The sequence below is a fragment of the Salvelinus alpinus genome, chromosome 6 (assembly GCF_045679555.1).
Source record: "Salvelinus alpinus chromosome 6, SLU_Salpinus.1, whole genome shotgun sequence".
In the NCBI taxonomy this organism is placed as follows: Eukaryota; Metazoa; Chordata; class Actinopteri; order Salmoniformes; family Salmonidae; genus Salvelinus; species Salvelinus alpinus.
Window position 1 is genome coordinate 89,857,817 of NC_092091.1, and position 19,138 is coordinate 89,876,954.

At 43.7% G+C, this 19,138-nt stretch overlaps 1 protein-coding gene across 4 annotated transcripts in view; it reads left to right on the forward strand.

Moving 5' to 3' along the window:
• htt (huntingtin) overlaps window positions 1–7,491 on the forward strand; it is a gene marked incomplete at its 5' end in the record, with an annotated part of 141,519 nt that extends 134,028 nt beyond the window's left edge. For 2 of the 4 annotated variants that reach the window (XM_071408303.1, XM_071408306.1), the window contains 5 exon segments: window positions 3,076–3,289; window positions 5,091–5,313; window positions 5,618–5,780; window positions 6,768–6,928; window positions 7,226–7,491. In XM_071408303.1, the coding sequence (XP_071264404.1) occupies window positions 3,076–3,289; window positions 5,091–5,313; window positions 5,618–5,780; window positions 6,768–6,928; window positions 7,226–7,439 (975 nt within the window). 4 annotated transcript variants of the gene reach the window in all.
• Between the last annotated feature and the right edge of the window lie 11,647 nt (window positions 7,492–19,138).

A 19,138-nucleotide genomic window follows, 5' to 3' on the forward strand; every position in this document is an offset into this window, starting at 1 on the left:
TAGTACTGTAGTACTGCTGAGGTTATACAGGTTAGTACTGTAGTACTGCTGGGGTTATACAGGTTAGTACTGCTGGGGTTATACAGGTTAGTACTGTAGTACTGCTGGAGTTATACAGGTTAGTACTGTAGTACTGCTGAGGTTATACAGGTTAGTACTGTAGTACTGCTGGGGTTATACAGGTTAGTACTGTAGTACTGCTGAGGTTATACAGGTTAGTACTGTAGTACTGCTGGGGTTATACAGGTTAGTACTGTAGTACTGCTGGAGTTATACAGGTTAGTACTGTAGTACTGCTGGGGTTATACAGGTTAGTACTGCTGGGGTTATACAGGTTAGTACTGTAGTACTGCTGGAGTTATACAGGTTAGTACTGTAGTACTGCTGGGGTTATACAGGTTAGTACTGCTGGGGTTATACAGGTTAGTACTGTAGTACTGCTGGAGTTATACAGGTTAGTACTGTAGTACTGCTGAGGTTATACAGGTTAGTACTGTAGTACTGCTGGGGTTATACAGGTTAGTACTGTAGTACTGCTGAGGTTATACAGGTTAGTACTGTAGTACTGCTGGGGTTATACAGGTTAGTACTGTAGTACTGCTGGAGTTATACAGGTTAGTACTGTAGTACTGCTGGGGTTATACAGGTTAGTACTGCTGGGGTTATACAGGTTAGTACTGTAGTACTGCTGGAGTTATACAGGTTAGTACTGTAGTACTGCTGGGGTTATACAGGTTAGTACTGCTGGGGTTATACAGGTTAGTACTGTAGTACTGCTGGAGTTATACAGGTTAGTACTGTAGTACTGCTGGGGTTATACAGGTTAGTACTGTAGTACTGCTGAGGTTATACAGGTTAGTACTGTAGTACTGCTGAGGTTATACAGGTTAGTACTGTAGTACTGCTGGGGTTATACAGGTTAGTACTGTAGTACTGCTGAGGTTATACAGGTTAGTACTGCTGAGGTTATACAGGTTAGTACTGTAGTACTGCTGGGGTTATACAGGTTAGTACTGTAGTACTGCTGAGGTTATACAGGTTAGTACTGTAGTACTGCTGGGGTTATACAGGTTAGTACTGTAGTACTGCTGGAGTTATACAGGTTAGTACTGTAGTACTGCTGGGGTTATACAGGTTAGTACTGCTGGGGTTATACAGGTTAGTACTGTAGTACTGCTGGAGTTATACAGGTTAGTACTGTAGTACTGCTGGGGTTATACAGGTTAGTACTGCTGGGGTTATACAGGTTAGTACTGTAGTACTGCTGGAGTTATACAGGTTAGTACTGTAGTACTGCTGGGGTTATACAGGTTAGTACTGTAGTACTTCTGGAGTTATACAGGTTAGTACTGTAGTACTGCTGAGGTTATACAGGTTAGTACTGTAGTACTGCTGGAGTTATACAGGTTAGTACTGTAGTACTGCTGAGGTTATACAGGTTAGTACTGTAGTACTGCTGGGGTTATACAGGTTAGTACTGCTGGGGTTATACAGGTTAGTACTGTAGTACTGCTGGAGTTATACAGGTTAGTACTGTAGTACTGCTGAGGTTATACAGGTTAGTACTGTAGTACTGCTGGGGTTATACAGGTTAGTACTGTAGTACTGCTGAGGTTATACAGGTTAGTACTGTAGTACTGCTGGGGTTATACAGGTTAGTACTGTAGTACTGCTGGAGTTATACAGGTTAGTACTGTAGTACTGCTGGGGTTATACAGGTTAGTACTGCTGGGGTTATACAGGTTAGTACTGTAGTACTGCTGGAGTTATACAGGTTAGTACTGTAGTACTGCTGGGGTTATACAGGTTAGTACTGCTGGGGTTATACAGGTTAGTACTGTAGTACTGCTGGAGTTATACAGGTTAGTACTGTAGTACTGCTGAGGTTATACAGGTTAGTACTGTAGTACTGCTGGGGTTATACAGGTTAGTACTGTAGTACTGCTGAGGTTATACAGGTTAGTACTGTAGTACTGCTGGGGTTATACAGGTTAGTACTGTAGTACTGCTGGAGTTATACAGGTTAGTACTGTAGTACTGCTGGGGTTATACAGGTTAGTACTGCTGGGGTTATACAGGTTAGTACTGTAGTACTGCTGGAGTTATACAGGTTAGTACTGTAGTACTGCTGGGGTTATACAGGTTAGTACTGCTGGGGTTATACAGGTTAGTACTGTAGTACTGCTGGAGTTATACAGGTTAGTACTGTAGTACTGCTGGGGTTATACAGGTTAGTACTGTAGTACTGCTGAGGTTATACAGGTTAGTACTGTAGTACTGCTGAGGTTATACAGGTTAGTACTGTAGTACTGCTGGGGTTATACAGGTTAGTACTGTAGTACTGCTGAGGTTATACAGGTTAGTACTGTAGTACTGCTGAGGTTATACAGGTTAGTACTGTAGTACTGCTGAGGTTATACAGGTTAGTACTGTAGTACTGCTGGGGTTATACAGGTTAGTACTGTAGTACTGCTGGAGTTATACAGGTTAGTACTGCTGGGGTTATACAGGTTAGTACTGTAGTACTGCTGAGGTTATACAGGTTAGTACTGTAGTACTGCTGGGCTTATACAGGTTAGTACTGCTGGGGTTATACAGGTTAGTACTGTAGTACTGCTGAGGTTATACAGGTTAGTACTGTAGTACTGCTGGGGTTATACAGGTTAGTACTGTAGTACTAATCCATCTCTCTCTCCCTCCGTCCCCCCTCTACCTCTCTCTCCCTCCATCCCCCCTCCGTCCTCTCTCTCCCTCCGTCCCCCCTCCATCTCTCTCTCCCTCCGTCCCCCCTCTACCTCTCTCTCCCTCCGTCCCCCCTCTACCTCTCCGTCCCTCCGTCCCCCCTCTGTCCTCTCTCTCCCTCCGTTCCCCCTCTACCTCTCCCTCCCTCCGTCCCCCCTCTGTCCTCTCTCTCCCTCCGTCCCCCCTCTGTCCTCTCTCTCCCTCCGTCCCCCCTCCACCTCTCTCTCTCCCTCCGTCCCCCCTCTACCTCTCTCTCCCTCCGTCCCCCCTCTGTCCTCTCTCTCCCTCTGTCCCCCTCCATCTCTCTCCCTCCGTCCCCCTCCACCTCTCTAGATGTGTGGTGTGATGGTATCAGCCAGTGAAGACTCTACCCCCTCAGTGATCTACCACTGTGTGTTGCGTGGGTTGGAGCGCCTCCTGCTGTCGGAGCAGCTGTCTCGTATGGACGGAGAGGCACTGGTTAAACTGAGTGTCGACAGGGTTAACATGCCCAGCCCTCACAGAGCCATGTCTGCACTGGGACTCATGCTCACCTGCATGTACACAGGTAACACCTACCTATACCTAGTATCATCTAACTAACGCTAGCTAGCTTAGCCCTGCATAACATCTACCTATACCTAGTATCATCTAACTAACGCTAGCTAGCTTAGCTCTGCATGTACACAGGTAACATCTACCTATACCTAGTATCATCTAACTAACGCTAGCTAGCTTAGCCCTGCATACCATCTACCTATACCTAGTATCATCTAACTAACGCTAGCTAGCTTAGCCCTGCATACCATCTACCTATACCTAGTATCATCTAACTAACGCTAGCTAGCTTAGCTCTGCATGTACACAGGTAACATCTACCTATACCTAGTATCATCTAACTAACGCTAGCTAGCTTAGCCCTGCATACCATCTACCTATACCTAGTATCATCTAACTAACGCTAGCTAGCTTAGCCCTTCATGTACACAGGTAACATTTACCTATACCTAGTATCATCTAAATAATGCTAACTAGCCTAGCCCTGCATGTATGTGGTTCCAAGACAACTAACTATTAGCCATTATCACTAAACTAATTCTAGGTAGCTTACGCTTGCATGCATGAGAATAATGCATTACACTGTAGGTGTATAACAAGTGTCCTGCCATGCTAGAGCTGGAATAAAGCTAACGTAACAATGTAGAGGCTATAGCTATCGCTAACATAACAATATAGAGGCTATCGCTAATATAACAATGTAGATGCTATAGCTTTCGCTAACATAACAAGGTAGAGGCTATAGCTTTCGCTAACATAACAATGTAGAGGCTATAGCTATCGCTAACATAACAATGTACAGGCTATAGCATACACTAACATAACAATGTAGAGGCTATAGCTATCGCTAACATAACAAGGTTTAGGCTATAGCTTTCGCTAACATAACAATGTAGAGGCTATAGCTTTCGCTAACATAACAATGTAGAGGCTATAGCTTTCGCTAACATAACAATGTAGAGGCTATAGCTTTCGCTAACATAACAATGTAGAGGCTATAGCTATCGCTAACATAACAATGTAGAGGCTATAGATTTCGCTAACATAACAATGTAGAGGCTATAGCTTTCGCTAACATAACAATGTAGAGGCTATAGCTTTCGCCAACATAACAATGTAGAGGCTATAGCTTTCGCCAACATAACAATGTAGAGGCTATAGCTTTCGCTAACATAACAATGTAGAGGCTATAGCTTTCGCTAACATAACAATGTAGAGGCTATAGCTATCGCTAACATAACAATGTAGGGGCTATAGCTAACATAACAATGTAGAGGCTACAGCTTTCGCTAACATAACAATGTAGAGGCTATAGCTTTCGCCAACATAACAATGTAGAGGCTATAGCTTTCGCTAACATAACAATGTAGAGGCTATAGCTTTCGCTAACATAACAATGTAGAGGCTATAGCTATCGCTAACATAACAATGTAGGGGCTATAGCTAACATAACAATGTAGAGGCTACAGCTATAGCAGCTAACACTAACATAAAGTATATAGCTAATGCTAACAATTCTAAGAATCCCCTTTCCTCCCAGGACAGGAAAACAAGATTCCCTCCTACGACCAATTAACTAACCCCAATCCTACAAACTCCTCCCTCACAAACTAGCCTGGGTACCAGTCTGTTTAGCTAACGTTCCACATTTGCAATGACAGAGTACAAGGTGTGGAATGTTAGCCACACAGACTGCTACCCAGGCTACCCCCAAACCAGCTTTGTCTATGAATAAAAATAACCAAACTTTTCCATCAAACAATCGTTTAATAATTTAATAATCACGACGAATCACCCTCTCATCCTCCCAGCGGTGCGTACCTCAGCGTCGACATCAGAGTCAGCGTTGGGGTCAGAGGTGATGGGGTCAGAGGTTAGAAGTCAGGGGTCAGAGGTTACCTCGGGTCCTGTTGCTTTCTCCTCAGGCAAGGAGAAGGCCAGCCCTGGTCGCCCGGCCGGCGCTGTCGACCCTCAGGCCCCCGACAGCGAGTCTGTCATCGTTGCCATGGAGAGGGTCTCTGTGCTCTTCGACAGGTAAGGTTGTGACGACAACACGGCTGGACATAAACACGTCTACACACAACTCTATCACACACACACAACTGTTGTCATATTTCATCCAGTGGTGCTTCAGGACATTACTGTTATCTGCTAAATGAATGTAAAGGAAACAGTTTTCTCATATCAACCATAGTTGACAGTTATATATCTGGTTTTCCGTGTCATTTTATTTTTGGGGGGTCTATTTTCTAACAATGTACCCGGTCTCACAGTTGTTTTCTGATGTCTGCTTTTCCATGTCCGTTATTCCCCGATATTTCCTACATTGTTGTCCCAGGATCCGTAAGGGTTTCCCCAGCGAGGCACGGGTGGTGGCCAGGATTCTTCCTCAGTTCCTGGACGACTTCTTCCCTCCGCAGGACGTCATGAACAAGGTCATCGGAGAGTTCCTGTCCAATCAGCAGCCTTACCCACAATTCATGGCTACCGTCGTCTACAAGGTCAGTGTGAGAGTGGTGGACAGTAAAGGTGGGTATGTGACAGACAACTCCATGTGACAGACAACTCACTCTCTTTTGCTACCCCGCCATCTCTCTCTCCATCCCTCTCTCTTTCTCGCTCTCCCACCTGGGTTCTGCTGTCTTTGTCGAACTCTCTCCTCCCTCTCCCTCTCTCTCTGTCTCTCAGGTGTTCCAGACCCTCCATGCTACAGGCCAGTCCAGTATGGTGACAGACTGGGTGTTACTGTCTCTATCTAACCCTCCCTCTCTCTCTAACTCTGTCTCTCAGGTGTTCCAGACCCTCCATGCTACAGGCCAGTCCAGTATGGTGACAGACTGGTTGTTACTGTCTCTATCTAACCCTCCCTCTCTCTCTAACTCTGTCTCTCAGGTGTTCCAGACCCTCCATGCTACAGGCCAGTCCAGTATGGTGACAGACTGGGTGTTACTGTCTCTATCTAACTCTCCCTCTCTCTCTAACTCTGTCTCTCAGGTGTTCCAGACCCTCCATGCCACAGGCCAGTCCAGTATGGTGACAGACTGGGTGTTACTGTCTCTCTCTAACTCTGTCTCTCAGGTGTTCCAGACCCTCCATGCTACAGGCCAGTCCAGTATGGTGACAGACTGGGTGTTACTGTCTCTATCTAACCCTCCCTCTCTCTCTAACTCTGTCTCTCAGGTGTTCCAGACCCTCCATGCTACAGGCCAGTCCAGTATGGTGACAGACTGGGTGTTACTGTCTCTATCTAACCCTCCCTCTCTCTCTAACTCTGTCTCTCAGGTGTTCCAGACCCTCCATGCTACAGGCCAGTCCAGTATGGTGACAGACTGGGTGTTACTGTCTCTATCTAACCCTCCCTCTCTCTCTAACTCTGTCTCTCAGGTGTTCCAGACCCTCCATGCTACAGGCCAGTCCAGTATGGTGACAGACTGGGTGTTACTGTCTCTATCTAACCCTCCCTCCCTCTCTCTAACTCTGTCTCTCAGGTGTTCCAGACCCTCCATGCTACAGGCCAGTCCAGTATGGTGACAGACTGGGTGTTACTGTCTCTATCTAACTTCACCCAGAGAACCCCAGTTGCCATGGCCATGTGGAGTCTGTCTTGCTTCTTCATCTCTGCCTCCACCTCCCAGTGGGTCTCTGCTCTGTATCCTTACTAGAGAGGGACGGGTGTAGTGTGTCTGTCTGTCTGTCTGTGGGTCTCTGTGTCTGTATCCTTACTAGAGAGGGGGACGGGTGGGGGTGTAGTCTGTGTGTCTGTCTGTCTGGGTGTCTCTGTGTGTCTCTGTGTGCGTATCTCTGTGTGTGTGTGTGTGGTTGTGTGTGTGTCTCTGTGACTGTGTGTGTGTCTCTGTGTATGTCTCTGTGTATGTCTCTGTGTGTGTGAGTGGTAGAGAAGTAGAAGTCATATTGTCCTCCATCTCTCCTTAACCCTCCCCCCCAGCCTGCCCCATGTCATCAGCCGTATGGGTAAGAGTGACGTGGTGGACATCAGCCTGTTCTGTCTGGTAGCCCTGGACTTCTACAGACACCAGCTAGATGAAGAGTTGGACCGCAGAGCCTTCCAGTCGGTCTTCCAGACCGTAGCCTCACCTGGCAACACCTATCAGCAACTACTGGACTGTCTGCAGAGTATCCACCAAGACACATCACTCTGAGAGAGAGAGATGTAGCTCCTATCACCAGACATCAGAGAGAGAGGGGGGGGGGGGGGGGCAGAGGGAGAGACAGAGACAGGGAGGGAGAGACGGAGACGGAGGGAGGGAGAGAGAGGGAGACGGAGGGAGGGAGAGAGAGACGGAGGGAGGGAGGGAGAGAGAGACGGAGGGAGGGAGGGAGAGAGGGAGGGAGAGAGAGACGGAGGGAGGGAGGGAGAGAGACGGAGGGAGGGAGAGAGAGAGACGGAGGGAGAGAGAGACGGAGGGAGGGAGACAGGGACGGAGGGAGGTAGAGAGAGAGAGAGAGACGGAGGGAGGGAGACAGGGAGAGAGAGACGGAGGGAGGGAGGGAGACAGACAGAGGGAGACGGAGGGAGGGAGGGAGACAGACAGAGGGAGAGAGACAGACAGAGGGAGAGAGAGGGAGAGAGAGGGAGAGAGAGGGAGAGAGAGAGAAAGGGAGAGACAGTGACAGAAGGAGAGGGGGAGACCAAACGGACGGACACACAACTAGTCTTTCTTTGTCCAAATCAGATGGCCTCATCTCCTTTCCCTCTCAGCCGCTGACCTGACATAGTTGAAGAGCCAAAAGGAAAGCGACATGACAGATGATGTAGTGTCTTACTGTACTAGACATACAGGAAAGCAGAGAGCTGACAGAGGAAGGAAGCCAATTTTAGAGTGTTAGGACACTGCTAGCTAGCTTCAGGCCCGTACTTGACTCTCTCCCTTCTAGAGAAATAATTGAAAGCAAGAATAATTGTCTCATTAAGATTATTTGGGTTCCGCCTGCACCCTCGTTTCCCCCCGGACCATTCATTAAGACGGACAACAACACACCCACTCGTACATGACATGAGGGACTTCTAGCACCTTGATGACGAACTAAGAAAAATAATATTCAATCCTCCCCCCCAAAAAAGAGTAAAAAAACCTGGAATTGTATATTTTCCTGTGAGAACTTGTACTTCATTGGTTGTGGTGTGAAATCAAGATACGATAAAAAAAAAAAAATCTAAGGTATTTCCTAATATTTAAAAGTTCCATACTTCTATTTTTCAGTGTTTTGTTACAAACGGCAAAGTAATGATTTAAACTGACTGCAGGTGTTGCTTTGATAGATGGGTCTATTGCATCCCAAAGTATACTCTACTCCCTACTTTGGTAAAGTAGTGCACTATATAGGGAATATGGTGCCATAGGGCTCTGGTCTAAAGTAGTGTACTATATAGGGAATAGGGTGCCATATGGCTCTGGTCTAAAGTAGTGCACTATATAGGGAATAGGGTGCCATTTGAGAAACAACCAGGGTGATGGGCCTGCTCGATGTTGTTAATAATTATCAATCTATCTTTGTATTCTTTATTTTTTTAATTAATTCACTCTCTCTCTCTCTCTTTCCTCACACCACTATGACAAAGAGGAGAGAGAGAGAAAGTTATTGTACGTATCTTTCAGAGTTAAAGTGATATCTTAATAGCCATAGTAATCTACTTCTTAAAAAGCTGAGATTGTATCGTTGTCACTGCGGACGGACGCAGAAAGACAGGCGAGGTGTTCACTGTTAGCATGTTGCGGTGAACTATCTAGCCTAGGTAGTCCTAAATGGTACCCTGTTCTCTATGTAGTGGACTACGTTTGACCAGGGCTATGGTCAAAAGTAGTGCACTTTGTAGGGAATAGTGCTCGAGGAGGAGACACCTATAACCCAACCTGTCCCGTTTCTGTCACCGTCCCTATATCAAAAGTAGGGTACCATTTAGGATTCAGCCTCTGAATCCCTTTGTGTTGTTTTTAAGATGTGATGATTATTATGATGACTGGACTGGAAGGACTTTCACAGTCCTCTTTTAAAGGAGAAGAATCTTCATAGATAATGAATGAATTTATCTTAAACTTAAAGCCATGATGGTGAATGACTGAGAACTACTGTAAAGAGACGTGAGGATGATGAGCGATGAAGAAACTGTAATGGACATTGAGATGACTGACGGGTGGTGGGTTTTTTACTGTGTCTCAGTGTCTTGCACACACACACACACACACACACACACACACATTATGGCATGTCCTATGATTCCCCATGTCATTTCAAATGGACACACACACATTGCGCTGCATGCTTTGCTGTTGAACTGAACGTCCGCTGGCCAGAAGCATAAGGTGGCCATTTTTATTGACCTTTAAGATGCCCGACAGGTTGGTCGACTGACCCTCCTCACAATGTTTCTGATGCACTGGCCTTGACAGACTCAATAATGTCCTATTGTCCTCCTGTGTGTTTAAACTGATGCACTGGCCTTGACAGACTCAATAATGTCCTATTGTCCTCCTGTGTGTTTAAACGGATGCATGGCCTCTTCTTTCCTAGCTGCTAGTTAGATCACTCTATCGTTGATTTCATCGATTGGTTGATTCGTTTCCATGTATTTCTATGGTGACTGTCGCCGGGCCCGACGATAGAGGATGTATTTCTATGGTGACTGTCGCCGGGCCCGACGATAGAGGATGTATTTCTATGGTGACTGTCGCCGGACCCGACGATAGAGGATGTATTTCTATGGTGACTGTCGCCGGACCCGACGATAGAGGATGTATTTCTATGGTGACTGTCGCCGGACCCGACGATAGAGGATGAGGAGCAACACAAACCATCCAAAGGGGGGCCTTGTAACCATAGCGACCAACAGCAATCTTTGACACATCAACAGGTTGGGGACAGGAATTAGTCCTTCAGTTGTGTTTTTTATTTTTTATTTTAAATCAGAGCTTTAAAATGGCTCCCTATGCGGTGCACTTCTTTTGACCAGGGGTCCATAGGGTCGTAGTGCACATCATAGGGAATAGGGTGGTATTTCAGGATACACTCAGAAAGACTGGGCCTTTTGGTCATCAGTAGAGTAAGGCATCCTATTCCCAGCCAGAACGGCCCGTAGTCCAAAGTAGTGCACTATAAAGGGAACAGGGAGCCATTTTGGGACGGCTATGTTGTGATGTATCAGATTTGACTGTAGTACAGTCCAGGCAATACCGTGTAGAATTCACCTAATAAATCAGGATTAAGCCCCTCCCTTGTTGCTTGCTGTTTTTAAGGTTATGGGGACGTCCCAAACGACATCCTATTCCCTATATAGGGTCCCGTTTTGGGACGCACACTATCAAATACTGGTGATGGAAATTCCCCCGGGAGGTCAATCCATCCCACCAGACACCATGGTTTTGGGTCAGTACAGATTAGGATTTAAATGTGTCCATAGTCAGCTAGTTAGTCCCTCTATATATAAACCCCCCCGTCATGTATTTGGGTAAAACACCAACGTTTGGGCATCACTGTTTCTTCTTCAGACCCTGAATGACTGGGGGGGGGGGGGGTTATATATACAGAGAGAGTTTGACTATGTATTTTTATAGCTTCCTGTTTATTCTCTGTTAGTAAGCATCTCTACACTAAGTAATGTTCTCTGGGTGTGCACCAGTTCTTTTTAATAGCAAGTTAACACTAAATCAGACACTTATTTTTAACGTCTGAAAACCCTGACTTGGTTTAGATTGTTCTACAGTAACTCTGACATCAGATAAAACTCATTCAGTCGGTCTCTAGTTGTTAAGATATGGACCCAGATAAAACTCATTCAGTCTGTCTCTAGTTGTTAAGATATGGACCCAGATAAGATATGGACCCAGAGGTCGACTGACTTTTAAAATCCATTTTTAGGTTAAAAGCTAAACTGACCTAAGTTCAGTGTCTTGGGGTGTCTTCAGTGGTCGCTAACCCTGGTCTATAAGGGCTGCAGTGTGTGTGTGCAGGTTTTTATTCCTGCCCGGCACTAACACACATCATTCAGCTAACCAAGATATTGATGATTGTGATAAACATAAAAGCAGGTGTGTTAGTGCTGGGCTGGAACAAAAAAAGCCTGCACCCTGTACCTCTCCGGGACCAGGGTTGGCCAGCCTTGTCCTACATGGTCTGAACAGAAGCACATGTGATGTGAGATTCTTCCCCAGGAGGTTTTCATTGATCATCGGGAGGCTATGATAGAATCAGAACGCTATGATAGAATCAGAACGCTATGATAGAATCAGAACTCTATGATAGAATCAGAACGCTATGATAGAATCAGAACTCTATGATAGAATCAGAACGCTATGATAGAATCAGAACTCTATGATAGAATCAGAACTCTATGATAGAATCAGAACGCTATGATAGAATCAGAACGCTATGATAGAATCAGAACGCTATGATAGAATCAGAACTCTATGATAGAATCAGAACGCTATGATAGAATCAGAACTCTATGATAGAATCAGAACGCTATGATAGAATCAGAACTCTATGATAGAATCAGAACTCTATGATAGAATCAGAACGCTATGATAGAATCAGAACGCTATGATAGAATCAGAACTCTATGATAGAATCAGAACGCTATGATAGAATCAGAACGCTATGATAGAATCAGAACTCTATGATAGAATCAGAACTCTATGATAGAATCAGAACGCTATGATAGAATCAGAACGCTATGATAGAATCAGAACTCTATGATAGAATCAGAACTCTATGATAGAATCAGAACTCTATGATAGAATCAGAACTCTATGATAGAATCAGAACGCTATGATAGAATCAGAACGCTATGATAGAATCAGAACGCTATGATAGAATCAGAACGCTATGATAGAATCAGAACTCTATGATAGAATCAGAACTCTATGATAGAATCAGAACGCTATGATAGAATCAGAACTCTATGATAGAATCAGAACGCTATGATAGAATCAGAACGCTATGATAGAATCAGAACGCTATGATAGAATCAGAACGCTATGATAGAATCAGAACTCTATGATAGAATCAGAACTCTATGATAGAATCAGAACGCTATGATAGAATCAGAACGCTATGATAGAATCAGAACTCTATGATAGAATCAGAACGCTATGATAGAATCAGAACGCTATGATAGAATCAGAACTCTATGATAGAATCAGAACGCTATGATAGAATCAGAACTCTATGATAGAATCAGAACTCTATGATAGAATCAGAACTCTATGATAGAATCAGAACGCTATGATAGAATCAGAACGCTATGATAGAATCAGAACGCTATGATAGAATCAGAACTCTATGATAGAATCAGAACTCTATGATAGAATCAGAACTCTATGATAGAATCAGAACTCTATGATAGAATCAGAACGCTATGATAGAATCAGAACTCTATGATAGAATTCTGTTGACTCCATTCTGGAGCCTCTGCTGCTACACAACCGGTTGTATTCTGTTCTGTCACACTTCTCTTTCTCTCTCTTGTCTGCAAGGAGATATACTGTTCATTCAAATATTCTCTATTGAATTTAAAAGGCAATATTTTAACTTGATCAATTACTGGAGATGATATGATGTAGAAATGAATAAAGTATTTAAAAATGTAAAAGACAATTGCATGTCTGTTTTGTGTGTGTGTGTGTGTGTTTCCTTTGTGAATGAATGTCTTATCTTTTAAAATATATGAATTCCACTACTGTTTAGATAATACATTAGCTTCCATGCCATGCTGTTAACTTCAAGAAAATATATCAGGCAGGATAAGGAGGTTGTGGAGGTGTTTAGACCCATGTTTAAGGGGTGGGGTGGGGGTGGGGGGGGGGGGGGGTTAAGCCTCTCACACTGTTGGGCGGGAAGAGAACAACCGATGAACAGAGATTTTAAGGATTTTCCGACCTGCAATATTTGATAATGTACAGTAGTCTACTGTAGTGTAAAGTGAATATCTGTTTCTCTGATTAAGGCGGCATCCTAAATTACTCTCAATGTATCGCAGCCCTATGGAACCTGGTCAAAAGCAGTGCACTACATAGGGATTAGCGTGCTGTTAGGGGAAAAACGGAATGAAGACACCAATTTAGACCTGCCCAGACACGGCTGCCGTCACAGACTGTCAACCGAGGTGGCTGTGATGTCATCTCAGTCCTGTGTAGTCTACACACCGGGGGCGTTTTAATAGTTGTTAAGAGTATTAAACCCAGATTAACCACTAGCCATGTGGCTCACATAGTGTGCATCCTTAAATGGCCCCCTATTCCCTATGTAGTACACTGGACCCTGGTCAAAAGCAGTGCACTACACAGGGAATAGGGCGCCATATGGCTCCCGTACAGTAGGCTACTGTACAACTGGACATTTGTAGGATTATCTCTGTGTTCCAAGGTTTGACTAAGTAGTCAAACAATATTTATCTATACTGAACAAAAATATAAGTGCAACATGTAAAGTGAAAGGAAAAAAAATCCCTGATATTTTCCATACGTGCAAAAAGCTTATTTCTCTCCAATTTTGTGCACAAATGTGTTTTTATGTAACGGAGGGTTACTGGACCTGGCAATCTGGACCTGGCAATCTGTGTGAAATTTGCAAGATAATCCAGCCACCTGACAGATGTGGCATATCAAGAAGCTGATTAAACAGTGTGATCATTACACAGGTGCACCTTGTGCTGGGGACAATAAAAGGCCACTTGTCACACAACACCACAGATGTCTCATGTTTTGAGGGAGTGTGCAATTGGCATGCTGACTGCAGGACTGTCCACCAGAGCTGTTGCCAGAGAATTGAATGTGCATTTCTCTACCATAAACTGACTCCGACATGGAGGTGGTGGTGTGGTGCTGAGAAGTATTTCTGTCTGTAATAAAGCCATTTTGTGGGGAAAAACTCATTCTGATTGGCTGGGCCTGGCTCCCCAGTGGCAGGGATGCAAACTGGTGAGGGCCCAAAAAGGTGACACTTTTTTGTGTTGCACTGAAACATGCTAAAAATCCCTGCTAGGAGGAAAGGCAGGTTTTAACTAATTAAACAACAAAGAATATGATCTACATGATCACTCTGTGTGTATAAAAAATAATAATAATAAGTGGTTCATGTGAAACTAACTCACAGCAACAAAAATGTGTTACCTAGACTTTATTGCAAATGACAGTCAAGTCTTGAGAAAAAACAATACACTAATATTGCAGTTAGCCATGACGGCCTTTATAATAGAACGCTTGTTACCATGACAGCCTTTATAATAGAACGCTTGTTACCATGACAGCCTTTATAATAGAACGCTTGTGACCACACACATCTAAATTTTGCACTTGGGGGAAAAAAACTTCTTAAAGTAGAAATAGAATGAAACAAGCGATCAAGTGCACAAGGCTACATGTGTGCAAAAAATAACGTTCACTGAGTAAAAAACTAAATAATCCCCCCTCACTCACACAAAAGTGTTATTGTCAAGTTCCACACAACAAAAGCAATATCTTTGGGCTACACTGCATGTTATTACATTGTACACTTTCTGCCTGTGGACATCTGTTCTACAATGTGCCAGCAGAGCAGGAGACCCTTTGTTGGCATAACTGATCTCTTTCAAGCAGAGAACACATCTGGCATATACCCCTTTTAATCCACTGTATTGAAGGAGGGCAAGTGTGTGGTGTTCCTTTCACCTCTATACTGGCATCCAGTTTAAACCAGGCCCAGCTCCAGCTACACTTGATCCCTGAACCCACTTGTTTAACAAGCAATGTCTCATTTTCACCTAATTCTCTCATTCTGAAAATTAACCACATACTGTAGAGGGAAAACATTAGTTCACAGATAGTTTGTTAACTAGTTAACATTTCACACAGATTGCCAGGTCCAGTAAGCAACTAAGCGATATAACTTGAGGAACTGTATTTTACTACTGTAAAATGTATTATTAGCTAACTAACGTTAGCTACAGTGCAGGCTAACTGAAATGAGCTAACGTAAACTCACCCCATTCCGTACAAATGTGCGTAACCGCGACATTCAAACGAGGCTACAAAGAAAACTAATGGGACTGTAGCGACAGTGTTGACTTCAAAATCGGGGGTGTGAACTAGGTTTCTATTCAAGCTTTGATCGACATGGTAATGGCTCTATAGTATTGGAGAAAAGTTGAAAAAACTGACCCTCCGTTACATCTTGACGTGTCATGTCGTAACGTACAGCACGCATAAAGCAACTATTTCTGTCTTACAATCTCTCTCCACCAGGTGTAGCACTTCTCTCATCGTTTAAAAACAAGAAATGGACAGTGACGGGGGTAAGGGGATACCTAGTCATTTTTTTCGTCATCATTGCATATGATCATCATTCTCAAAGCCGCTGTTTACTTCTAACATCACTTTAGCACCACCCTAAAAACCCGATTCAAATTCGACACAAACGTTCAAATGTAATGTAATGACACATTATATAAACTCTTTATAGTGTTTTATTTACATTTTAGAGGCGATAAGGTGATAAGTTGGACAGATCGAGTGAAAAAAGCAATTTTCCCACTCGACATCTGTCCTTCTCACCATCACGCATTAGTTTTGCTTCCCCACCCGCCATTTTTAAAAAGACCCGACGGGGCTCATTGCCTGCTTGAATTTTGCAGAAACGGGCAGTGTTTAGGGCATGTAATTGATTTTGTTGGAAAGGGGAGAAATTGTGCTTTACAATGTATTGACATTACAGTTGATCTGGAAGTATTACGTTTTTGGGGAGCTAAAATAAGGGCAATTGTACGGACCAAGGCGATGTACGAGTTTACGTTAACTTGAGGAACTGCAAGGAGTTGTACCAGTACTATAGCGCATTGGTTAGGTTACTAACCTTAGCTCATCTGACGTTGTAATGTTAGCTAGCTAGCTATCTGACTTTGTTATCCAGCTAATTTTCAAACAATAAACTAAATGATTTGATCAGTTAAGTTGGCTAATGTTGCTCAACATTTCTCTGGCTAGCTAACAGAGAAATTCGATCCAGCTACTATAGCAATATACTTAACAACGCTAACAATAACGTTACTTGTTCCATCACACTTTCTCCCTCACCTCAAACTTTCCAAATGCCAGTTGTTTTTCGGTTACAGGTACTCTCCTCACCCCGGTCTCTGTGGTCAGGCTTCTCACCTACCTCTCCGTTACCGTTCAGGGCGACTCGCTGCTGTAAATTAACAGCCCAACTGCCTTTCCACTCTCCCGCTCTTTCCAGAGCACGCGCTGATGCTGTAACTAGCACGTTGGCTCTTCTCTCTTCAGTTTCGTGCTGCGTTCTGTTGTTATGGGAACGATTGGCTGAGCCTTGAATACAGACAGTATTGCTGCAAACTCGCATCACTCGTTCGTTTACAAAACTTGCATCACTCGTTCGTTTATAAAATGCGCATCACTGTTCGTTTATAAAAGGCGCATCACTCGTTCGTTTATAAAACGTTCATTTACAAAACTTGCATCACTCGTTCGTTTACAAAACTTGCATCACTCGTTCGTTTATAAAACGCGCATCACTCATTTGTTTACAGCCAAGAGGGATCCGAAGCCCCCCCCCCCCCCCCCAAACTTTTCTCATCGGATCTAAAAGATTCAGGTTGGTCACCTATTTTGGATTCAAAACAGCTAATTTCGCCGAAAGGTGACTAGTTTGCATCCCTGCAGTGGGTGGGCCTGGCTGCCAAGTGGGTGGCTGCACCGTCATGTGAAATCCATAGATTAGGGCCTAATGAATTTATTTAAATTGACTGATAAACTGTAACTCAGTAAAATCTTTGAAATTGTTAACATGTTGCGTTTATAGTTTTGTTCAGTATAAGAACAAATACACTGTCTTACATGTGAAATATGAACTGCAGGGTGGAAACATGCTCCAACATAATTTTTTGGAGTTATGTCGTATATAGTGTTGTGTTTTCAACCGGTTTATCAGGAATATTAGCTAGTCTATAGATCTATCCATCTGGGCACCCGCCCCCATGTTGTATTGTTTTAGAGGGATGAAGTATTGATCTGTTGTGGTGAAGAACAGAATCACAGTACTTGACCCTCTCTCACCCCAGATCCCAGGTCCAAACCCCAGATCCCAGGTCCAAACCCCAGATCCCAGATCCCAGACACAGATCCCAGGTCCAGACCCCAGACCCCAGGTCGAGATCCCAGACACCAGGTCCAGACCCCAGGTCCAGATCCCAGACACCAGGTCCAGACCCCAGATCCCAGACCCCAGGTCCAGATCTCAGACCACAGGTCCAGATCCCAGGTCCAGACCCCAGACACCAGGTCCAGACACCAGGTCCAGATCCCAGACCCCAGGTCCAGGTCCAGACCCTAGACACCAGGTCACATAACTAGTCTATTCCATAGTATGCATTCTATTTGTATGCTTGTTGTGACTGACTGTATGCATCAGTCATCAGATTATATATTATTTTATCAATGTAATAACATTCTCAAGGATGTTACAGAGATAGACTAGAGAGGATGTTACAGAGATAGACTAGAGAGGATGTTACACAGATAGACTAGAGAGGATGTTACAGAGATAGACTAGAGAGGATGTTACACAGATAGACTAGAGAGGATGCTACACAGATAGACTAGAGAGGATGTTACACAGATAGACTAGAGAGGATGTTACATAGATAGACTAGAGAGGATGTTACACAGATAGACTAGAGAGGATGTTACACAGATAGACTAGAGAGGATGTTACACAGATAGACTAGAGAGGATGTTACAGATATAGACTAGAGAGGATGTTACACAGATAGACTAGAGAGGATGCTACACAGATAGACTAGAGAGGATGTTACATAGATAGACTAGAGAGGATGTTACACAGATAGACTAGAGAGGATGTTACACAGATAGACTAGAGAGGATGTTACACAGATAGACTAGAGAGGATGTTACACAGATAGACTAGAGAGGATGTTACACAGATAGACTAGAGAGGATGTTACACAGATAGACTAGAGAGGATGTTACTCTCTCCCCTTCTGTCTCTTTCTCTTCCCTCTCTCTCTCCCTCTCCCCCCCTCTCTACCTCTCTCTGAGGAGTTGGTTAGACATACACCATGTCCATGTGGAACTTCACCATACTGTTCTTTCAGCTGGGCGGACGCAATTTAAATCCTCAGACAAGATACTTCCCATGACCTCTGTGCTGATTGACTGTCTGTGTGTCTGGGACCGGCTGGAAGCGGCTGTGGTACAGTAGGCTATTCCCAGAGTGACTATCAGTCAGCTATTTATGGGAGATCGACACGGACTGTCTACGGATTTATAAGATGCAATGCATGATGATGAATGGACATTTATGGGGATGTTTTTACCTCAGAAAAAGGCGGTAGTTGATAAAAATATGTTAAGTTATTAAACACAATATATAAATTAGAACACAATGTGTGATATCTGTTACTGTTTTATCAGTTCCATCATCAGTAACCACCAGTTGTCATATCAAGTATTACTGTCAGGTTATATTATCTCCATCAGTATTACTGTCAGGTTATATTATCTCCATCATCAGTATTACTGTCAGGTTATATTATCTCTATCATCAGTATTACTGTCAGGTTATATTATCTCCATTATCAGTATTACTGTCAGGTTATATTATCTCCATCATCAGTATTACTGTCAGGTTATATTATCTCCATCATCAGTATTACTGTCCTGTTATATTATCTCCATCATCAGTATTACTGTCAGGTTATATTATCTCCATCATCAGTATTACTGTCAGGGTATATTATCTCCATCATCAGTATTACTGTCAGGTTATATTATCTCCATCATCAGTATTACTGTCAGGTTATATTATCTCCATCATCAGTATTACTGTCAGGTTA